The following is a 25,440-nucleotide window of genomic DNA, read 5'->3' on the forward strand; positions in this document are numbered from 1 at the left end:
CTCCAGGCAAGAACACTGGAGTGGGTTGTCATTTCCTTTTCCAATGCATGAAAGTGAAAAGTGAAAGTGAAGTCGCTCAGTCGTGTCCGACTCTTAGCGACCCCATGGACTGCAGCCCACCAGGCTCCTCCATCCATGGGATTTTCCAGGCAAGAGTACTGGAGTGGGGTGCCATTGCCTCCTCCGAGGAAAGGCTGTTACACAGAAGTAAAATGTAAATGATTGCCTGTTCTAATTCTTAAGTGAAGTTGCCTAGCCTGAGTGACTTAACCGTTCCCTGCTACATACTGTGTGCCCTGTCTGGAATATTATCAGGTCACTCACGGAAAATAAAATTTTCAATTTAGATTTCGGGCCCTCTGACATTTGAGTGCCTTGAAAGGGGGAACAATATTCCCCTTAAGAAAGAAATGCTTCGGACCTTTTGTGATTCTCTTAGGGTCAGTGTCTTCTAGATAGGAGTATAAATGTCCTTGGGAGACATCTGTTAAGTATGAAATAATTAGAGCTATACAGGAATAAAAGCTAGCTCATGCAGCTCTAAGTGGCTGCTTGAAGGTGGTCTGATGGCTGCTTTGAGAGGTCATATAGGATTAGGCATAGTGAAACATGAGAATGCAAGCGTTCTATAGTCTAACTGAAAGCCTAGTTTGACATTGAACGTGAACACTAATTACAGCCACACATCTATAATATCCACCACAGTGACCATGACTAAGATGCCTCTCGGAACCTTTCTGTTGAGGATCTTTTGTGGGAGGGACCGGAAGAGAGGCGGATCCGTTCTGTCGTGATGTGGGGAGGAAGCAAGCTAAGCTCCTCCGGGAGTCGATTTTTAGGAGCACTTCGATCGGGATTCCAGAGCACACAGGTTGACTCTTCTCGCTTAACTACGTCGGCGGGTGAGTGTGTGTATGTTTGTGTGTGTGTCGCGCTCACGAAGCCCTTGGAGCGGACAGATTGTTCTGCGCAGACGCGGTAGAGGACGGCCCGCTGGGTTCCACACGGGTTGCGCCAAAAATCTGTGTCTTCGGTGGTAGTCCTTCTTGTGTGTTGAACGCCCGGCCTAGGCTCTTACCCTCCCTTTCCCAGAGGCTGGGAAAAGTAGCTGAAGACTAGTGGTCCTGGCGGAGGCGAGCAAAGGCCACGCGGTCTGCCGCCGTATATTCAGTGACCTTTGTCTTATTTTCATTGAGCTCCTTCCCTAGTAGCCGGCGACAACTGTGTTGCTGGAGTCGCAGGGTCTTTTGCTTTTTTTCTTTTGCCTCAGCGGGAAAGGACACCAACTGTGTTATAGTTATTGATCGTCTTGTATTTGTGTTTTATTTGCACATATCTTGCCCCTCCCCCTTTTTTCCCAGAGTATAAGGCAGCTATTCTGTTTTTTGATGAATAGGTTAATTCAACAAACTGCGAAAATAAGATAAAAAAAATAACTCACTGAACCTGATGCTTGTAGAAGACAGTTTGATTATTTAACTCCCAGTATTAACCAGAAGGTTAAGTTCATCCTTTGCATGAAACTCATTTAACAAATAGCCTATGCGAGGCCCTGAATTTTAAAGAAGTGATAGCTAAAGGTCATTTTAATAAAATGTTAGTTGGAGCTAAGATCAGGTTATAAAGAACAAAAACTGGGAAACTTAAAGGCCTCCAGCAGAATTGAGAAGTTGTGGGAGTTCTCTGGTGGCCTAGTGATTAGGATCCCAGTGTTTCACTGCCGTGGACAGGGTTCAATCCCTGGTAGAGGACTGAAATTCCACAAGCTGTGACCCAAGCAGTTTAAAAAAAAAAAAGAAAAGGTGTTACTGTCAATACAGTGAAAAGTAATGCTGCCTCAATAAAAATCATAGTTTAAATCAAAGTGAAGCCACGTGGTAAATGATTAAATGTAGTGTTAAAAAGGTGAAGACCTAAATAGATGTTTCTCTGAGGAAGACATTTGGGTGACCCACCATATGAAAAGCTCAGTATTGCTAATTATTCAGTTCAGTTCTATCGCTCAGTTGTGTGCGGCTCTTCCCGACCCCATGAACCACAGCACACCCCGCCTCCCTGTCCATCACCAACTCCTGGAGTTCACCCAAACTCATGTCCATTGAGTTGGTGATGCCATCCAACCATCTCATCCTCTGTCGTCCCCTTCTCCTCCTGCCCTCCATCTTTCCCAGCATCAGGGTCTTTTCCAGTGAATCAGCTCTTCACATCAGGTGGACAAAGTGTTGGAGTTTCAGCTTCAGCATCAGTCCTTCCAATCAATATTCAGGACTGATTTTCTTTAGGATGGACTGGTTGGATCTTGCAGTCCAAGGGACTCTAAACAACACCACAGTTCAAAAGCAACAATTCTTCAGTGCTCAGCTTTTTTTATAGTCCAACTATCACATCCATACATGACCACTGGAAAAACCATAACCTTGACTAGACAGACCTTTGTTGGCAAAGTAATGTCTCTGCTTTTTAATATGCTGTCTAGGTTGGTCATAACTTTCCTTCCAAGGAGTAAACGTCTTTTAATTTCATGGCTGCAGTCACTATCTGCAGTGATTTGGGGACCCTAAAAAATAAGATCAGCCACTGTTTCCACTGTTTCCTCATCTATCTGCCATAAAGTGATGGGACTGGATGCCATGATCTTCGTTTTCTGAATGTTGAGCTTTAAGCCAACTTTTTCACTCTCCTCTTTCACTTTCATCAAGAGGCTCTTTAGTTCTTCACTTTCTGCCCTAAGGGTGGTGTCATCTGCATATCTGAGGTTATTAATATTTCTCCCAGCAATCTTGATTCCAGCTTGTGCTTATTCCAGCCCAGCGTTTCTCATGATGTACTCTGCATATAAGTTAAATAAACAGGGTGACAACATACAGCCTTGACGTACTCCTTTTCCTATTTGGAACCAGTCTGTTGTTCCATATGATCTTGCATATGGGTTGAGGGGTTTCAGTGTCAGCAGGATGATCAGGGATGAAATGATGTACTTGAACGTGGACGAGATGAAGGAGTGAGGTGTGTTGATAACCTGGAAAAGATATGCGACAGCAGCAGTTGTAAAGACCCTGAGGTGGAGGCATGTCTGTTGTGTTCAAAGAGCAACAAGGACCCTGCAATTCCACTTCTGGGCATTTATATGGAGAAAAACTTGATCTGAAAAGAAACATGCACCCTATTTTTCATAGCAGCACTGTTTCAATAGCTAAGATGTGGAAACAGACTAAGTGTCCTTTGACAGATGAACAGAAAAAGATGTGGTATATATACACAATGCAGTGTTATTCAGCCTTTAAAAAAATAATGCCATTTGCAGAAACATAGATGGACCTAGAGATTGTCAAACAGTGAAGTAAGTCAGACAGAGAGACAAACATCACATGATACTATTTATATGTGGAATCTGAAAAATTATATAAATGAAACTTATTTACAATACAGAAATAGACTCACAGACATAGAAAACAAACTTACAGTTACCAAAAGGGATAGCAGGAGTGGGGTAGGAGGGAATCAGTAATGAGTTTGGAATTAACATATACACACTAATATATGTTTTATATATATATATAAAATAGAAAAACAATAGGAACCTACTATATACCACAGAGAACTATATTCAGTATCTTGTAATAACCTATAATGGAAAAGAATCTGTAAAAGAATGTGTATATGTTCATATGTGTGTATATATACATACATCTGAGTCACTGTCTGTACACCTGAAACGAAGACAATATGGTAAATTAACTACATGTCAATTTTAAAAACAGTAAAAAAAAAAACAACTACAAATCAGCTTGTATTATGAACTTGGAGATATACAGCAAGAATAGAGATATATTAAAATTTTAGCAGTGATTATGTGAAGTGGAGTTGGTGATCTATGATTTTATCATTCTTTATATACTTTTTGTAATTTTTCAGTAAGTATGTCTTTTATAATCAGAAATTTAAAAAACATACAGTGTAAACATTTCCAATTTTGGGGATTGGACATAAAAGAAATAGATATTTGGGGTCAGGGAAACTTCTTAAACGAGGTATTTAAGAAGCTGTCTTAAAGTTGTCCAGTTGTAGGAGTTGGAGTGGCCAGAAGACCAGCTTGACTATCTGTGAGGAGGTTTCTCAGAAACTGCAAGGTGTTGCTTGAGAAGTATGGTGTGGATAAAGGGCTACAAGTGAGGGCAGAGAATGGCCAGGGATAAGACAGGAGACATTGTAGGTCATGACAAGTACATGAAAGACCACACACACCTCCTGGGATTGACTTTATCTTGAAGAAGTGGGAAATTACTAAAGGAATAACATAATCAGACTTGTTTCTAAGAAATAACACTTGGCATCTGTGTAGAAAGTGGAGTGGAGGCTCAGGGAGGCCTAAGAGTAATCTAGACAGTGACGAATGCTGGGACTACAGCATTGGCAGGTAAAGGGCTTCTGCACTGTTAGCTAAGTACCCGAGAAGTGCTGATAAATGACTTTTTGAATAAATAAAATAAAAATTTCCCTATTCCTTTGAAATTTCAAATACCAGAATGTCACAGTTTCAAGATAAAGAAGGAATTGATATGGGACTTCCCTGGTGGTCCAATGGCCAAGACTCCAAGCTCCTAGTGCAGGGGGCCTGGGTTTGATCCCTGGTCAAGGAACTAGATCCTGCAGGCTGCAACTAAAGATTACTCATGCCATGATTAAGACTCAGCACAGCCAAATAACTTTTTTTTTTAAAGAAGGAATTGTTAGCATCTGTTAATACAAACTTGATTAGTTTCTCTCAGTTATGGCTAAGCAATTTTTAAGGCTGTTAAGAATTCTGGCCATACTGATGACTGAAGGCCTAATTATCTAGAAATGAGATGGGGTGAGAGGGAGATAGGGGTCATCACTGGCTAGAGAGCAAGGACTACATTAAAGTCTTTGAGGCTCAGTTTCATGATAATACCTTATACAGTTGACCCTTGAACAATACAAGTTTGAATTGCACCAGTTTTCTTAAATGCAGATTTTTTTCCCAATAAATATGTACTCCAGTTACCACACTGTCTGAGGTTGGTTAAATTCAGGCATGTAGGATGGCAGATACAGAAGGCTGTCAACAAAGTTATACCTGGGTTTTTGACTGCGTGCATGCCTTGGCACCCATAACCCCCAAGTTGTTCAAGGGTCAACTGGAAATTCTTATCTATGTATCACAGTTTACATAATTCTCTTCTTTTTTAAAAATATTTTTGTGATGTGGACCACTTTTAAAGTCTTTATTGAATTTGTTACAATGTTGCTGCTGCTTTTTTTTTTTTTTTTTTAACATTTTGGTTTTTTGGCATTCCTTCCCCAACCAGGGATTGAACCCACGCCCCCTACATTGGAAGGCAAAGTCTTAACCTCTGGACCATCAGGAAAGTTCCACTTAATTCTCTAATAGCTCATTTACCTACCTAAAGAAATAAAGGAGTTGATAGTTGACCTGGGTCTTAAAAAGTAATACAGCTAGCAATGATGGAAGAGAGAATAACATGAGCAAAAGCCTAGAAACACAAACTTTTTTTTTGAGAACATTGAAGTTAATTTGGGCCAGACTGTAAAGTCCTATAAGACAAAATTTGAAAAACATAAAAATCTCAGGAGAAGAATGTTCGAGACTATGAAAAGGCAAGACATGAAATATAAATAACCATTTGTCTTAGTTCCACTACTACAACAAAATACCACAAACTAGGCGACTTATAAACAACAATATTATTTTTCACAGCCCTGGGGACGGCAGAGTCCAAAGTTTGGTGTCTGGTGAGTGCTCGCACCCCTGGTTCATAGGTAGATCCTTTTTACTCTTTGCAGTCTTTTTATATAAGGGCACTAAATCTAGTCATGAAAGTTCCATCCTTAAGACCTAATCCTGCCCAAAGACCACCACCTAATACCATCACCTTGGGGGTCAGGATTTCAACATATGTATTTGGAGGGGCTATTCAGCCTGTAGCACTACTGGGGGCTTCCCTGGTGGCTCAGATGGTAAAGAATCTACCTGCAATGTAGAAGACCCAGGTTCAATCCCTGCGTCGGGGAGATCTCCTGGAGAAGGGAATGGCAACCTACACTAGTATTCTTACCTGGAGAATGCTATGGACAGAGGAACATGGCAAGCTATAGAGCCAGCACAACTAAGTGACTAACCCTTTGCCTGTAGCACCATTAAACTTAAAAAAAAGACACTTAACTTCACTCATGATAAAATGAAACTCTACTGAGATACCATTTTCACCTATTGGATTAGCAGAGATAAAAAAGTTTGATAATACATTGCATAGGTGGCTATCAACATATAATCAGTGTGGGAAAACCATCCCTAGAATCTCATATTACCCATGCAATTGCATTGGTTCAACATCTGTGAAGGAAATTACAAATTTATAAATACACATGCCAGTTGACACAACAATTCTTGGGGTTTTATATGCAGGTAGTCTCAAAAATGTATGAAGTTACCTGTGTAATTCAATCTTATGTTTTTGGAGTAGCACAAAATTAGAAATAGCCTGAACAAACATCCATTAGTAGAGCACTGCTTAAATACATGATGAAATATAGCCATACAGTGGATTACTGTGTAACTCTAAAAAAAGGAAGTTCTTATATGCTATTGTATAAAAAATCTTCAAGATACATCAGTACCTGAAAAGAGCAAGGTACAGAAGAATGAGTATACTGTGCTACAGTATTTTGTATAAAAGGAGAGAAGTTGGTATACAAAGATAAACTATGTATAGAATATCTGGATGCTTACAAGCAAATCTAGTAACATTGGTTGCCTCTGGAGAGGAAAATTGGATAGATATATAGTCAGGAGTAGGAGAGTCATTTTGTAGCTTTTTAATTAAATTTTATTTTGAAATAATTAGACTCATAAGAAGTTACAAAAATAATACAGAGAATTTCCGTATGCCCTTCACCCATTTCCTCAGTGATAACATCTTACACAACCATATTACTGGGCTGGCAAAAAAAGTTTGTTAGGACTTCTACTACATTGTATGGAAAAATCCAAATGAACTTTTTGGCCAATACAATACGTTGTCAGAGCCAGGAAATTGACATTGGTATGATATCATTAACTAAACTACAGTCCTTATTTGGATTTCACCACCTTAACATGTGCTCCTTGGGTCTGTGTGTGTTTGTGTCACTACGCATAGAGATTTGTGTAATAATCACCACAATCAGGATATGGAACTGTCCCATAATCACAACAAAAGTCCTGGTACTGCTACATTATAGTCAGATCCTACCAGCAGCCTTAAACCTTGATCTGTTTTCTGTTACATTATATTATTTCTATTATAATTTAGCCATTTCAAGAGTTTTATATGAATGGAATCATACAATATATGCATTTGGAAAAAATTGTTCTGTACTCAGCATAAATACCCTTGAAATCCATCCAACTTTCTGCATATATCTATAGTTAACTCCTCTTGATTTCTTAGTAGTATTTCATGATATGAATATGCCACAGTTTGTTTAACCATTCACCTACTATATGATATTTTGATTGTTTCCAGTTTGGGGCTGTTATGGATTAAGTTTGGAGAAGGCAATGGCACCCCACTCCAGTACTCCTGCCTGGAAAATCTCATGGACGGAGGAGCCTGGTAGGCTGCAGTCCATGGGGTCGCTAAGAGTCGGACACGACTGCTTGACTTCACTTTCACTTTTCACTTCCATGCATTGGAGAAGGAAATGGCAACTCACTCCAGTGTTCTTGCCTGGAGAATCACAGGGACGGGTGGGCTGCCGTCTCTGGGGTCGCACAGAGTCGGACACGACTGAAGTGACTTAGCAGCAGCAGCAGCATGGATTAAGTTGCTATGAAAATTGATGTACAGGTTTTTGTGTGGATTAAATTTTTACTTCTCTGGGATAAATGCACAGGAATGCAATTGCTAAGCTGCAAGATAAATATGTTTAACTTTATTGAAAACTGCTAAACTCCTTTTCATGGTGTCTGTACCATTTTACATTCCTACTAGCAATATATAAGAGATCCAGTTTTTCATATCTTTGTCCACACCTGGTCATATCAAGGATGGTTAAATTTTAGCCAATTTGAGAGGTATGTAGTGGCTTTCATTTGTATTCTTCTAATGGCTATTGATACTTACTATCTCTTTATGTGCTTATTTGCATCTGTATATCCTCTTCTAAGCAAAGAAGAATTGATGCTTTTGAACTGTGGTGTTGGAGAAGACTCTTGAGAGTCCCTTGGACTGCAAGGAGATCCAGCCAGTCCATCCTAAAGGAGATCAGTCCTGGGTGTTCATTGGAGGGACTGATGTTAAAGCTGAAACTCCAATACTTTCGCCACCTGATGCGGAGAGCTGACTCATTTGAAAAGACCCTGATGCTGGGAAAGACTGAGGGCAGGAGGAGAAGGGGATGACACAGGATGAGATGGTTGGATGGCATCACGGACTCAATGGACATGAGTTTGAGTAAACTATGGGAGTTGGTGATGTACAGGGAGGCCTGGTGTGCTGCAGTCCATGGGGTCACAAAGAGTTGGACATGACTGAGCTACTGAACTAACTGACTGATCCTCTTTAATGAAATGTCTTTTTATACCCATTTTATAATACCCACACCCATTTTTTAACTGTATTGCTTATTGTGTTTTGTTTTTTCTGTGGGAGATTTTTGTTTGTTGTTTTTGTTGCATTTTACTGTTTACTGTTGAGTTTAGAGTATATATTCCAGATACCAGTTCTTTATGAGATATATGTTTTGCAAATATTTTCTCCCATTCTGTTGACTTGACTTTTCTTTTTCTTAACAAGGTGTTTTGCAGAGCATAAGTTTTGAATTCTGCTTAAATCCAATTTAATCAATATTTTCTTTTATGGATTGTGATTTTGGTGCGAGATATGAGAACTCTGTGTGTAACTCTAAGTCATGAAGATCTTAAAAGTTTTATAATTTTGCATTTATATCATTTTGAGTTCAGGTTTGTGTAAGATGTGAGATTTAGGTCAAAATTTTCTTTTTTGTTGAGGACATCTAATTGTTTCAACATCATTTATTGAAAAGACCATTCTTCCTCCTTTAAACTGCTTTTGCACTGTTGTAAAAAAATCAGTTGGGTAAACTTTTTTGGGGGGTGGGTCTGTCTTTGGACATTCTTTTCTTGCACTGATATTTGAGTCTGTGTCTCCTCCAATACCTCACTTCCTTGGTTACTGTAGCTCTATGATAAGTCCTAAAATTAGGTATTTGATTCTTGCAATTTTATTCACCTTTTCCAATATTGTTTTAGTTATTCTGTCTCTTTTGTCTTTTTATATAAATTTTAGAATCAGCTTGTTTATAACTACAAAAAAAAGACTGTTGGAATTATGATAGAAATTGTGTTGAACATATAGATGAATTTGGGGAGGATTTATGTTGAATCTTCCACTCCATGAACATTGTATGTTTCATCATTTATTAGGTTATCTTTGGTTACAGACCTCTGAACATGTTTTGCTGGATTTATACAGCAATGGAAGTATTCTTTTTTGGACTGATTTTAAATGAAAGAACATTTTGAATTGTGCTTTCCAGTTGTTCATTGTTAATGTGTAGAAACCATTGACTTTTTTTGTTAAATTTGTAATGTCCTAGTAGTTTTCTTTGCTCTAAGGTCTATTTTGTTTAAATGTTTATTGAACAACTGAATGTTTTGCTGCAGAGTAATTCATGAAGTAGGCTCTTGTGTAAATTGGAACTTGTAAACTGGATAACTATTTATTTTCAGATATATATATATACATTATACATTATGTATATATTATATATATAATATGTATACATTATATATATATATATGCACATTTTTTTCCTCTGTAAAGAGTATTGAGCATATGTATAAATCAATTTCATGTAGCTAATGTGAAAGTGAGAGAATTTGAATTAGTTTTGATAAATAATCTCAAAATTAATATTGGGGCTTCCCTGGTGGCTCAGAGGTTAAAGAGTCTGCCTGCAATGCAGGAGACCTGGGTTCGATCCCTGGGTCAGGAAGATCCCCTGGAGAAGGAAATGGCAAACCACTCCAGTATTCTTGCCTGGAGAATCCCATGGACGGAGGAGCCTGGTGGGCCACAATCCACGGGGTTGCAAAGAGTTGGACATGACTGAGCGACTATATATACATATCTATACATTATATATATGTGCACATTTTTTTCCTCTGTAAAGAGTATTGAGCATATGTATAAATCAATTTCATGTAGCTAACATGAAAGTGAGATAATTTGAACTAGTTTTATAAATAATCTCAAAATTAATATTACTCTAGCTTAAAAGGTAATGTAGTTTTAATTTGAATGTAATTTTTAATAATTTTTTACAGCATTATGTGGATATAAAAGCAAATGCATGAAAAACTTTAACACAAGCATTACTTATTTTTGCTAATTATAATTTCAGGAATGTCTGATTAGAGTTAGATAGCAGACTGCAAGATTTTTTTTTATATAATTTAGAATAAAATACAAAATTAAGAAAAAACCCCTTTTGTTTGTCAATTGTAATACAAGATTGCCATATAAAATAGTTTCTTCAGTTACACACATATCAGGGATTCACACTGTACAATGACATATAGTTTTCTTTTTTCAGTTTATCCAAAGAATCAGCTCAGTTGGATTCTACAAATCAAACCATGGGTTTTCAATGAAAACAGAATCATGTGGTTCAAATCCTATAGCATAACTTTTGCCTGCCTGAATTGGATGAAAAGTTATAGGTAAGTTTATTCATTACTGTGGCAAATATTTACACAATTATGTATAATAATAGTTTTGTATTGATTGTGTTTAATAAACTGTCAGTATAGCTCATGTGGTTTGATTAAGGTTGATTAAGATGCTTAGTCACTCAGAGGTGTCCAACCCTTTGCAACCCTATGGACTTAGCCCACCAGGCTCCTCCGTCCGTGGGATTCTCCAGGCAAGAATACTGGAGTGGGTTGTCACGTCCTTCTCCAAGGGATCTTCCCAACCCAGGGATCGAACCCAGGTCTCCCGCGTTGCAGGTGGATTCTTTACCATCTGAGCCACCAGGAAAGGCCTTAAGGTAGCTTTTGTTTATTTAAATATTCTTATTTTTCCAACAAATTTTAAATTTGAAAAATTTCAAACCTGCAGAAAATTTGGATATAGTATAAATCCATTGCTCACTTTTCATCCATATTCAGTGATAGCTTTCATTTTTAATTTAAGACTATATTACTTGGAGAACTACTTTTACTTCCTCGTAATATCCTTATGACAAGACACAAATAACACATTGCTTAAATCATAAATGTTTTGGGTGCAACATAAATATATAGTGGTTAAGTATACATTCTAGATAGTAAGATTGAATCAAAGTAATACCTTCATGTATTCATATATTATAAACCAGTTTCTAACCTTGTGAAAAATATTGCTTAGAGTTAAGGTATGAGCTCTGTTTTCCAAATGCATGCTTCTACTTCTCATAAATGAATGAGTTCCTTTGAGATTGGATGTCTGTAAAATCATTCTTGATCAACTGAGCAACCACCTGCTGTTCTCTATTGTAAGTTAGTCCTTCACTACCCAGGCTTTGCATGAAGCATGAAAAAGAGGGTAATATTCATAAGATAATGTTAAAGAAAAGTGACATTTAATTCTTAAAAGGATAGTGAGTAATCAGTATAGAATGTACTCTGTATAGCTAAGAAAAACAAAGTACAAATTTAAATGTCATTACCAATGCTAACCTAACAACCTATTCTGTTACCCAAGAACCTCTGGGGGATTTTTCTATCATGTGCTTTGATATGGGACCTGGTGTAGTGTCTGTGTGATCCCTATTTAGTCCCTATTTGATCCCATTTGATTTAAAAAAAATTTAGGTGAACTGTATATTCTTCTAGCCCTTCCCCTTCAGATTATTTATTTGACAGATGTTTCCTGAGCACCCACTATGTTTCAGAAACTGTGATCAGTAAATAGTTACTACTACTACTCCACTACTACAGCTGCTACTATTATGTGACCCAAAAGTCCAAGTTTTATAAAGTTTCATTTTTGTTGTAACTTACTTTGAAAGCAAATTAATTTGTTTTATATATATATATATATATATATATATGCACTGTAATTATAAGAAAACTTGTTTTGAAATATCAGAAAATGAACAATATATGTGTTTAGAATCTAATAAATTATAAATTAGAGTATCTTTCTACTTAATATATCCCATGCTGCATCTTTTTAAATGGTAATTTTTGCCTGGCTCTTCTTAATGACCTCTTAGGCTCCCTTGGACAAGACCATACAGTACTTCACGGACCACTGTAGACAGGAATGAGGTGAAGACCTTCCTGGCCCTGGCTCACAGGTGGTGGGACGAGCAAGGAGTATATGCACCTCTTCATTCTATGAATGACCTGAGGGTGCCGTTCATTAGGTAACAATCCAGAAATTCTAGGCCTTTTAAAATACAGCTCTTTTCAATAATTCATTTTCTTTCAAGTTCATTTTTCTCTTGGTTTATGCCTAGGTTCAAAGAACATTGCATTTTACGTTTGCTTTGGAAATTAGGGATTCTCTTCAGTGTCCATTATTCAAAACTATTAATTTTTTTTATAACACCACTTAAATTCTAGACTACTTTCATAAATTAACTAAAAGTATTTTTGGTTATTATCAAATTAATTAGAATTAAATCCATATGAAAAGGAATTATGATCCTATGGCATCAAGGTCATTTTATAGCATCTTTGACATTTAGGAAGTTTGATAAAAGGAATGCTACTTAGAAAGTTCAATTCAACAAATTTTTTGAGAACTTAACCTTGTACAGAGCTTGGGGTCTAGACTCTGTAAGAGTGTAAGAGCTGCTGAGGTATTCATCATTCAAAACATAGTTCATGTATTTCAGGAACTTAGAGTTTGCTAGGGCAAGGGTTCATCAGAACCCACCTATCACAAAATTGCTTATTCGTTCTTCTGTCCATGTCTTTATTCATTCATTAAACATTTTTCAGTAGCCGATAGGGCAAAGCTCTGTGATCGACCCAGAATATCAGATCAGACTGCCCTTAAGGAACTTCCTGACTGGTTTTGCTGGTTGATATTAGTGCAGCAAGAAGGAAACTACTGGCGTGTTTTTGCTACCACTGAATTAGCGGATCCAGAAACACTAAGGCAGAGAAAAGCAGAAATGTCATTCTGTTAAGCTCAATCAGTGGTTCTCAAGATTAGCCCTGGACTAGCAACATCAGTATCACCTGTGATTTTGTTACAAATACAAAATTCTCAGGTCTCATGAGGGACCTACTGCTTTGGGGGTCAGCAGTCTGTGTTTTTGGAGAAGGCAGTGGCACCCCACTCCAGTACTCTTGCCTGGAAAATCCCATGGACGGAGGAGCCTGGTGGGCTGCAGTCCATGGGGTCGCTAAGAGTAGGACACAACTGAGCGACTTCACTTTGACTTTTCATTTTCATGCATTGGAAAAGGAAATGGCAACCCACTCCAGTATTCTTGCCTAGAGAATCCTAGGGACGGGGCAGCCTGGTGGGCTGCTGTCTGTGGGGTCACACAGAGTCGGACATGACTGAGGTGACTTAGCAGCAGCAGTAGTCTGTGTTTTAGGAAACTTTCCAGATGATTCTGATGCATACTTAGCTTGAGAACCACTCTATTCCAACCACTGTGACTCTCTTAGTGAAGACATCACACTAAATAAGACCATCCAGGGCAGTCCAAATTATGGTTAGAAGTGTATCTTTTGTTCTAATCATAATTAAAACCATTGAAAGGGAGCAGTATGATTTGAATTATGATGTAAAGAAGTCATTTTGTCCAATGTGTGAAGAATAGATTGGACTTCATTTGAAATGGGTCCTTTCTTTTCTAACATTCCGGAGTTATCTCCTTAACCACTATGTAGGTTTTTCTTAGAAATCAACTAATTTGAATAGCAATAAAAGATATCCTAAGATGTCCTTATTACATAAAATATTTATTTTAATATAAGTATAATTAGAATTCCAACTATAATTAGAATTCCAAGTGTAATTAGTAGTCCAACTTAAAAGTTTAGTTTATGATATTTTGGCTATATGTATCTGTGTGTGTGTATGGGTGTATATATGTGTCTGCTTACATTTGTGTATATGGGAAAGTATTATTATGATTATCTTAGAATTAAGTTTACTTGATTTGGATGCCTGTTTATGTGATCATAAAAACACCACTAACTTAGAAGATTAAAGGAGACTCAATTTAGAAGAGAATATAGACAAATTCTGAAAATACCTATCTCCAGTCTGCTGCTTCTCAGCCCTGTAAAAATAGCCTATTTGTTGCTAATATGAAATGAATCTAGCAAATACTAACAGTGTAGCTAATAAATGTCTCAGGTGACATGATATCTCAAGTGAATAAAATTAGGTTAATCTAAATGAGATTGTTTTTAAAGGTTTTCTTTAGATTATTACTAAAGTAATAATTGAGTCATAATTATTACTAGATTATTTCAAGAGCTTTACTTTAAACCTCCTGCTTTTGATTACTAAAAATGTTTTATAAATTAAGCATAATATCATTTTATGCTGAAAATAAAAGATTTTTTACCCCCCAAATCAATAGTCTTAAATAGATTAAAAACAGTTTAATATTTCTTTGAAAATTATACACTTTTAAGACTTTATTGATAAAATTAATAATCTGTTTTTATGTATTTTGAATTTTTTTAAAGAGACAATCTTTTAAGAACAGTTGCTACTCACCAGCCAGGAAAACCTTTGTCTGGGATGAAGATTCTTGATGTTGGTTGTGGTGGTGGATTGTTAACAGAAGTAAGTGATTTACGGCTTTCTTGCCATTTTTAACTGGGAAAAAAATTGAGATGTGGGTTTATGCCTCTTTTATCCTTTTTTTTTCCCACTTACTTTATTTATTCATTTTTGGCTGCACTGGGTCTTCACTGCTGCATGGGTTTTTCTCTAGTCGTGGCGAGCAGGGGCTACTCTCTAGTGCTGTGCAGGCTTCTCCCTGTGGTGGCTTCTCTTGTTGCAGAGCACGGGCTCTAGGGCATGCGGGCCTCAGTAGTTGTGGCATGGGGGCTCCGTAGCTGCAACTCCCTGGCTCTAGAGCACAGGTTATGGCCCTCAGGCTTAGTCGTTCCAGGCCATGTGGGATTTTCCCAGATCAGGGATTGAACCCATGTCTCTTGCATTGGCAGGTAGATTCTTTCCCACTTAGCCACCAGGAAAGCCCCTCTTTTATCCTTTTAAGAAATAATACTGTTCATTTTTTAAAAATGGAAAAGTATAATGTTTTTAATATTTTTATGATTATAAAAGTAATACATGCTTTTTTTTTTTTTTAATACATGCTTTTTACTTCCTTAAAAGTATATAAATATTTCAGAAAAGTGTAGTGAGGAATTTTTTTTTTACACAAAAATGAAGCACTGATGAAAATAAATAAATGGGACCTAATTAAACTTAAAAGGTTTTTTACAACAAGGGAAACTATCATCAAGGCAAAAAGATAACCTACTTAACCTACTAAATGGGAGAAAGTATTTGCAAATGATATGATTGATATGGGTTTAGTATCTGGTCCCATCACTTCATGGCAAATAGTTGGGGAAACAGTGGCTGACTTTTTTTTTTCTGGGCTCCAAAATCACTGCAGATGGTGATTACAGCCATGAAATTAAAAGACGCTTACTCCTTGGAAGGAAAGTTATGACCAACCTAGACAGCATATTAAAGAGCAGAGACATTACTGTGCCAACAACGGTCTGTCTAGTCAAGGCTATGGTTTTTCCAGTGGTCATGTATGGATGTGAGAGTTGGACTATAAAGAAAGCTGAGCACTGAAGAATTGATGCTTTTGAACTGTGGTGTTGGAGAAGACTCTTGAGGGTCCCTTGGACTGCAAGGAGATCCAGCCAGTCCATCCTAAAGGAGATCAGTCCTGGGTGTTCATTGGAGGGACTGATGTTGAAGCTGAAACTCCAATACTTTGGCCACCTGATGCGAAGAGCTGACTCATTTGAAAAGACCCTGATGCTGGGAAAGATTGAGGGCAGGAGGAGAAAGGGATGACAGAGGATGAGATGGTTTCATGGCATCACCGACTCAATGGACATGGGTTTGGGTGGACTCCAGGAGTTGGTGATGGACAAGGAGCCTGGCATGCTGCAGTTCATGGGGTCGCAGAGAGTTGGACACAACTGAGCGACTGAACTGAACTGAACCAAAATACATTAAAGCTCATACACCTCAACATCAACAAATAAACAACTTGACTGAAAAACTAGCAGAAGACCTGATAGACATTTTCCCAAAGAAGACATTCAGATGGCCAACAGGCACATGAGAAGATGCTCAACATCCCTAATCTTCAGAGAAATGCAAATCAAGACCACATTGACATATCACCTCAAACCAGTCTGAATGGCTATCATTAAAAAGTCTACAAATAACAGATGTTGGTGAGGATATGGGAAAAGGGAAACCCTAGGACACTGCTGGTGGGAATGTAAATTGATGCGACCAATACAGGAAACAGTGGGGAAGTTCCTCAAAACACTAAAAATAGAACTGCCAAATGACTGAGCAGCTCTCCTCCTGGGCATACATCTGAAGAAATGGAAAACTAATTAGAAAGGATACAGACAGACCAGTGTTCAGAGCAACATTGTTTACAAGAGCCAAGATACGGAAGCAACCTAAGTATCCATCAACAGATGAATGGATAAAGAAGGTGTGATACACAACACACATAAACACACACACTGTAGTATTATTCAGCCATAAAAAAGAATGAAAATTTTGCCATTTACAACAACATGGATGGACCTAGAGGTTATTACACTTAGTAAAATAAGTCAGAGACAAATACTGTATGTGGAGTCTTAAAAATAAACAAATGCATATAACAAGACAGAAACAGATTCACAGATATAGAGAACTAGTAGTTGCCAGTGAGAAAAAGGAAGTGGGGAGGGGCGAGATAGGTATAAGAGGATTAAGAGGTACAAACTAGTGGATATAAAGCAAATAAACAACAAGGATATATTATATAGCACAGGAAAATATAGCTACTATTTTATAATAACCTTAAATGGAGTGTACTCTATAAAACTATTGAATCACTGTATGATTATATACCTGAAATTAATATAATATTGTAAATCAACTATACTTCAATTTATAAAGAAAGAAAGAAAAAAAGCCCTGGTCATTCAAATAGTTTTGAAAATTTTGTTGTCTCTTTCTTCCCAGGATATTAGGCAGTTTCCACTGGTTTAAATGTACTGATAAGCTGTCCTTTTGCACTTGCTTCAGTATCAAAATGTTTGAGTCTTGCAGGCTTTGGGGGCTCTCCCCTTTTTAGGTGCTCTAGAATTCTTGGAAGAATACTTATTCTCCCTGTGAACAATATTTGCTTTCAGTTCAGTTCAGTTCAGTCGCTCAGTCGTGTCCGACTCTTTGCGACCCCATGAATCGCAGCACGCCAGGCCTCCCTGTCCATCACCAACTCCCGGAGTTCACTCAAACTCATGTCCATTGAGTCATTGATGCCATCCAGCCATCTCATCCTCTGTCGTCCCCTTCTCCTCCTGCCCCCAATCCCTCCCAGCGTCAGAGTCTTTTCCAATGAGTCAACTCTTCGCATGAGGTGGCCAGAGTACTGGAATTTCAGCTTTAGCATCATTCCTTCCAAAGAAATCCCAGGGCTGATCTCCTTCAGAATAGACTGGTTGGATCTCCTTGCAGTCCAAGGGACTCTCAAGAGTCTTCTCCAACACCACAGTTCAAAAGCATCAATTCTTCGGCACTCAGCTTTCTTCACAGTCCAACTCTCACATCCATACATGACCACTGGAAAAACCATAGCCTTGACTAGACGGACCTTTGTTGGCAAAGTAATGTCTCTGCTTTTCAATACGCTGTCTAGGTTGGTCATAACTTTCCTTCCAAGGAGTAAGTGTCTTAATTTCCTGGCTGCAGTCACCATCTGCAGTGATTTTGGAGCCCAAAAAAATAAAGTCTGACACTGTTTCCCCATCTATTTCCCATGAAGTGATGGGACCAGATGCCATGATCTTCGTTTTCTGAATGTTGAGTTTCAAGCCAACTTTTTCACTCTCCTCTTTCACCCTCATCAAGAGGCTTTTTAGTTCCTCTTCACTGTCTGCCATAATGGTGGTGTCATCTGCATATCTGATGTTATTGATATTTCTCCCGGCAATCTTGATTCCAGCTTGTGCTTCTTCCAGCCCGGCGTTTCTCATAATGTACTCTGCATAGAAGTTAAATAAGCAGGGTGACTATACACAGCCTTGACGTACTCCTTTTCCTGTTTGGAACCAGTCTGTTGTTCCATGTCCACTTCTAACTGTTGCTTCCTGACCTGCATACAAATTTCTCAAGAGGCAGGTCAGGTGGTCTGGAATTCCCATCTCTTCCAGAATTTTCCACAGTTTATTGTGATCCACACAGTCAAAGGCTTTGGCATAGTCAATAAAACAGAAATAGATGTTTTTCTGGAACTCTCTTGCTTTTTCGATTAGCTTAGAGTAAATTTTGTAATCTTCTATTAGCACAATAACTTTTTGTTTCAATGCTGCATGGTAAGCAGACCTTTGAAAGATATTTTAAGTAACAGTGTAGGTAGGAGTCAAATATCAGTGAAGATCTAGGGGTGTGTCTTACTGTCAAGGTCATAACAGGCAAGTTGACAGTGAGGTTAACAGAGACCTTTGATGCATAACTAGGTTTCCATATGCATAGAACATGTGTTCTTCATATGGCAGTGGGCTGGTTTCTTTTGACATCAATTATAAAATTTCAGGAAATGTAAAATACGTGAAAATACATCCCTTAGAATCAAGAATATGAGGTGTATCAAATGGTAAGTGAGTACACTTTTACTGTATGTGTTCTATGGCTTTTTCAGTGTATTATTACAGATCTTAACGTCTCCAAGTTAAAATAATTTGATTTTCACTTTTAATTTGTTAACTAAGGAGTTATAAAATAAATGCTGTGCAGTGTTTTGGTCAAAATTAAGGCTGTGTTTAAAAACTTAGGCATGTCATGGACGTGATCAAATGTCCATGGTTGAAAGAGGTTGAAAGAAGAATTGGCTGTGAAGAGTCGTTTCTAGTCAGTCACAGGAGAAACTATGGAGAGAAAATGTTCCTTAGAGAATTTGAATATTACAAAATTTTGCTCTTTTTACAATGACATGTTTCATTTATTGCACTTCGTAAATATTTTAATGTTGTACTATATGCCTATAAATGTATCTAGAGAATGTAGACAAAAATTTCCTTACTATTCGTAAGTAGTTCTTAATAAGTTTTTTGTTGTTGAGATTATTGTTCTCACTTTTAAGCTTTTTATTATGGAAATTATCAAACATATAAACTAGAGAAAATGGTATATTGAACTTCCACATACCCATAAACGATCTCCAATAATTCCCCTCATGCTTAATCTTGTCTCCTTTTTGAGAAGGTTTTTATTGCTAACGTGTTCTGTTTTCTTCCTGAGGGTAACGGTTTTTTATGCCATTAGCCTCTAGGGCGGCTTGGGGCTTCAGTCATTGGAATCGATCCTGTGGATGAGAACATTAAAACAGCACAGCACCATAAATCATTCGACCCAGTCCTGGATAAGAGGATAGAATACAGAACGTGTTCCCTGGAGGAGATTGTGAAAGACACTGTAGAAACGTTTGATGCTGTCGTAGCTTCTGAAGTTGTAGAACATGTGATTGATCTAGAAACATTTATACAGTGCTGCTTTCAAGTGTTAAAGGTAAGACTTGCAGAGTTTACTTGTTTGTTTTTTCTTTTGAGTATATGTATGTATCCATAGCAATAAATGTTTTATAATACTTGAAGCCAGGAAGACAGAATTTGGGGACAACATCTCTACTAGAGATTATTTCTGCCTCTCAGCTTGCCCTGAGTCCTGGGGTTTTCCAGATTCAGTATCTTGATGTCCAGGGATCCTGAAAACTCATGGTATTGAACACTGTAATACAAACAATAGATTTACAGTGGTATTTTTCCCTTGGTATAATTTGGATTAAATACCTAATAGGCATTGAATGACAATTACTAAGAAACTAATTTGGATTAATACTTTAAAATAAAAAACATAATTAGCATAAACTGGTTAGCCAGCATTTGTTAAGTCACTCTATATACATGACATGTGTAATAGTTACCAGCTTTAAAAGAAGGAAAGAAAAGTGAAAGTGTTAGTCGCTCAGTTGTCTCTGACTCTCTGTCATGGACTATACCCTGCCAAGCTCCTCTGTCCATGGAATTCTCTAGGCAGGAATACTAGAGTGGGTAGCCTCTCATTTCTCCAGGGGATTTTCCTGACCCAGGGATGGAACCTCAGTCAATTGCATTGCAGGCAGATTCTTTACCATCTGAGCCACCAGGGAAGCACTTGATACAAATAATCTCATTTGATCTTACCTACAACCAGGTGAAGAGGGTAAGGCAGGCATTCTGAACTCCTTTGACCTGGAGAAGATCAGAATTCGAGAGATGTCAAAGGTCACATGGTCTTTAAGTCAAAGTCACTAGGCACTTACGTGGGACATAAGGCTACATCTTTTTATTTCAAGTCTGGTTCTTTCCATTACATTATTTTGCTTATGTAACTTGCCACAGACTTAGTCCTCTGAAGGTGGTTCCAGTTCTGTTGTTTATATATTCAAGAGGTAACCCCCTAAGTTCAAGAGCTCAAAGGATTAAATGCTTAGCCTTTATCTAAATTTGTTGCTATTGTTGTTCAGTCTCTAAGTTGTGTCTGACTGTAGTGACCCCATGGAAGGCAGCACGCCAGGCTTCTCTGTCCTCCACTGTATCCATGATTTTGTTCAAATTCATGTCCATTGAGTTGGTGATACTATCTACTGTGTCATCCTCTGCTGCCCCCTTCTCTAAACAGAGCTTTTAAAATATACTTTTCCTTTTAAAATAATTTTACATTTATAGATGTTGCAAAGACAGTACACAGGGTTCCTATTCCCATGTGTCCTACTGTTAGCATCCTACATAGTAAGGGTAGGAATTGGTAAGAGCAAGTGTGGTACCCAGGGCATGATGTCCGGGGCAGCACTCACTAGTCAGTGCCAATCCTGCATTTGACACCCCGGAGAGGGAGCACCCCCTTGGGTTTTGTGCTCTAGGCGTCTCACTTGCCTCACCACAGTCCTAGCCCTGAATATAGCCCATGGTATATTTTTCAAAGCTACAAAATTAATATTGATGTTATACTATTAACTACACTACAGACCCTGTTCAATTTCATTCATGTTTGCACTAATGTCGTTTTTCTGTTGCAGGGTCCAATCCAGGATTCTGTGTTGCATTTAGTTACCATGTATCCGTAGTCTCCTTCAGTGTGTGTTGTTTCTTGATGGTGTTCCCTCTTAAATGAGCCTTATTAGGCATAGGTCCTATTTTCCAAGCAAAACTCCTGAATTATTTCTTTTTGTGTAGTGCCTCAGTCAGTATGTATGGATGGAGAGTCTTTCACATATACTAGGAATACTGGCAATGTGGAATTTCAAACTAATTTTTGCTTTAATGGAAAGCTTATTTTTTAAAAAAAATAAATAACCAATACCACTGTTTCCTTAGAATAAGATTTTATGAAACACAGATTGCTACTGCTAAGTCGCTTCAGTCGTGTCCAACTCTGTGCGACCCCATAGACGGCAGCCCACCTGTCCCTGGGATTGCCGTCCCTGGGATTCTCCAGGCAAGAACACTGGAGTGGGTTGCCATTTCCTTCTCCAATGCATGAAAGGGAAAAGTGAAAGTGAAGTCGCTCAGTTATGTCCGACTCAACGACCCCATGGACTGTAGCCCACCAGGCTCCTCCGTCCATGGGATTTCTGGAGTGGGGTGCCATCTCCTTCTCCAGAAACACAGATTAGATATTTATAATTGATTTTTCCCTTAGCTCTATTGAGATATAATTGACATATAAGTGATTTTGAATGATATTTTAGAATACTAAAGTTTTACAGAGAAGTGTTACAATGTGTCATGAAATAGTGTCTGATATTTTAGTTTTAAGGGTACATCCCAATATTTCAGGGCCTTTTCTCATCATTTTTATTTTTGGTTTGGAGTGGTATTTGAGATATTTTCATATATATATATATATATATATATGTATCTTAATATGATTATCTTGGAGGGGCATTTTATCTCCATCAGATGCTAATTAGAATGTTTAAAAGAGCCATTAATGTTTTTGCCATTTGTGGGAGTAAATATGCACGTGTGCGTGCTAAGTATGAACTATAGCCTGCCAGGCTCCTCTGTCCCTGGGATTTCCCAGCCAAGAATCCTGGAGATGGTTCCCATTTCCTTCTCCAGGGGATCTTCTGGACCAGAGATTGAACTCTTCTCTTGTTTGGCAGGTGGATTCTTTACCACTGAGCCACTTGGGAAGCCCAAACACTTTTCATACCTTAATCATTAATGCTTTTGTCAGAGAACACTCACCGGCCTTGCTGGCCTGCTCAAGCTGTGGGGCTGTGTGCTGTGCCAAACAGTTCAGGCAGGCTTGGCTTCCCCCGAAGAGAAGGCAGTGTTGACACGTTAAAGCATCAGTGTGGACATGTAACAAGGACGAGCAGCCTCATCTCATTTCTGTACTTTTATTATAAAGTGCTTGGTATGTACAAAAGAGTGTATTTAATATAAACATAAGTCATAGTAACATATGATTTTAGGACTTAGTTGTAAGCACTGTTGCATAAACTCAGTAAGTGCATCTATAGAGGACTGCCTATAACAACGAATTTCCCAAGAGGAAAATAAATATTATTTTGGTAAATTATATTTTATTTACACTTGTGTATCTTAACTGCACTTAAATTATTTGGAAGGGAGGAGGAGGGCGAGGGAAGCCAAGCTTTTATCTAGCTGATACTCCTGACATATAAAATTTTACTTCTGTTCATATTGTTTTTAGCCTGATGGTTCTTTATTCATTACTACAATCAACAAAACCCAGCTGTCCTATGCCTTGGGAATTGTTTTTTCAGAGCAAATTGCAGGTATTGTACCAAAAGGTACTCATACCTGGGAGAAGTTTGTTTCACCTGAAAAGCTAGAGAGCATTCTGGAATCAAGTAAGTATTAAAAATATTTCCAATTTTCAAGGCCTAACTGTACTTTTGAAAGTGAAAGTCACTCAGTTGTGTCCAACTCTCTGTAACCCCATGGACTATACAGTCCATGGAATTCTCCAGGCCAGAATACTGGAGTGCATAGCCATTACCGTCTCCAGGGGATCTTTCTGACCCATGAATCAAATCGAGGTCTCCTGCATGGCAGGTGGATTCTTTACCAGCTGAGCTCCCAGGGAAGCCTTTTAATGTGCCAATGATTATTAATCACAGAACCTAGTACTGAATGAACTAGGCCACTCTTCTTTGGATGTTGGTTATCTCTCCTCAACTAGATCATAATTCCTTAAAGTTAGGATTAGGTATTACATACCTCTTCTCTCTCACCTGTGGCACCTAACCCAGGGTCAAGCAAATCATAGACGATCAATGAATCCTTTTTGGCTATTTAGCTCTCTCTTGTTTAAGGATTAGGTACAAATGTCTTTTATTTACATATCCTCAGTTTGTCCTGTTGAGGTCATTCTTGAATCAGCTTACCTTACATATTATCTGTCCTGATTCCTTCCAGTGTGTGCGTGCAGGTGTGCGCGCGTCAGTCGCTCAGTCGCATCCAACTCTTTGCCATGTCAGTTATATTTTGAACTTGTCCCTTTTTATGTAGTGTTTCATACCAGTTACAACATGCCTTGTAGCATGGTTATTTTGGTATCTGTAATATCTTTCTGGCTATAAGCTCCTTGAAGACAAGACTGTGAATCCATTTTTGTGCTCCCTGTAATTCCTAGCCCTACTTTACACCTCCTGAGGACTTGATTTATCTGTTGAATTCCTGTCAAGTAACAACATTGGTCTGTTCATTTATTTGGCATTTAGTATTCCTCTGGAGTATTTAGACTCATGTGTGTTTCATGCTTTTTGTTCATATAACAGTATATCAATAAACTTGATTTTACTATTTGTTCAATGAAATGTAGTAATTTCTGCAAGTTAACATTGTTGGAAATGAAGCTGAAAAAATATTTTAAAGGTGCTTGATTGGAATAGTCACTTGTTGGCAAGTATTTTCTAATAACAGCCAACATTTATCGAGCACTTACCCAATTCCAAATATCATGTTCTGTTGCAGTAAAGAATGAGCTGTAATGGTTACAAAATATTTGTGTCTGTTGAGTTAGAAATCCCCCCTTTTTTTTTAATATGGAGAGTTGTATGAAACTCTTGGCATGTAGAAGGTAAATATTTGTTAAATATACTCTGTTTGATATATATTTTTTAGATGGTCTGTCAGTTCAAACTGTGGTGGGAATGCTCTACAACCCCTTCTCAGGTTACTGGCATTGGAGTGAAAACACTAGCCTTAACTATGCAGCTCATGCCCTGAAATCCAGCCTTCAGGAACAACCAGCACCTGCCGAGTTTGCTTTAAAGGGGGAAGCAGAAGAGCTCCAAGCTGAAGCCTCCACCAACTCAGGTGTGCAGGAAGACCTGAAGAAATGAAGTGTTTCTAAGGACTATAGTATAATGGCTTGAAAGTCTGATGTTTACAAATACACAGAATATATACTGTTTGTTTTTTGAGACAGGATCATAAAGAAAAAGTCAATAAAAAGGGCTAAAACCTTGGATAAAAGCTTTTGCTGTTTCATCTAATAACTACCTTCAAGGGATTATTCTGTGGATAAAAAAATGTTTTGATGAGGTGTTATGTGATCTAGAAGTTTAAGTTCCTCACCCTTTGTTACATGATGATTATTTAGTTGCTAAGTTGTGTCCGACTCTTGCGACTCCATGGACTGTAGCCCTCCAGGCTCCTCTTGTCCATGGGATTTCCCAGGCAAGAATACTGGAGTAGGTTGCCATTTCCTTTTCCAGGGGATCTTCCTAATCCAGGATTCAAACCTGTCTCCTGCATTGCAAGCAGATTCTTTACTGCTGAGCAACCCTGGGAAGGCTTTGTCATATAATTAGGGTATACATGTTTCACTTCATCTTACAGATTATATAACATCTTTCCCACATGTATACACACACACACATATATATATATATATATATATACTGTAATATGTTTTAATTTAACCAATCTGTATCATCTATATTCTTCTTTATTTTGTTTTAGTTAAAGGCAGTTATGCTTCTGACCGGTGAAAACCAAATATCATTTATACCACTAATATTTGGGAAGATAAAATGTATTTTTTCTTATAAATTTTTGTTTTTTGAAAAACAAATTGTTAAATATAT

The 25,440-nt window shown here is 37.9% G+C and overlaps 1 protein-coding gene across 1 annotated transcript; it reads left to right on the forward strand.

The window, feature by feature from the left end:
• The first annotated feature begins 776 nt into the window (after positions 1-776).
• Positions 777-24,826, forward strand: COQ3 (coenzyme Q3, methyltransferase). The gene is given in 7 exon segments (NM_001076210.2): positions 777-902; positions 10,642-10,768; positions 12,307-12,459; positions 14,756-14,855; positions 19,599-19,841; positions 23,037-23,196; positions 24,473-24,826. Coding segments are annotated over 7 exon segments (1,113 nt in total). The 5' UTR covers positions 777-793; the 3' UTR covers positions 24,694-24,826.
• The last annotated feature ends 614 nt before the right edge of the window (positions 24,827-25,440 follow it).

Source organism: Bos taurus, chromosome 9, assembly GCF_002263795.3.
Source record: "Bos taurus isolate L1 Dominette 01449 registration number 42190680 breed Hereford chromosome 9, ARS-UCD2.0, whole genome shotgun sequence".
NCBI classification, from domain to species: domain Eukaryota; kingdom Metazoa; phylum Chordata; class Mammalia; order Artiodactyla; family Bovidae; genus Bos; species Bos taurus.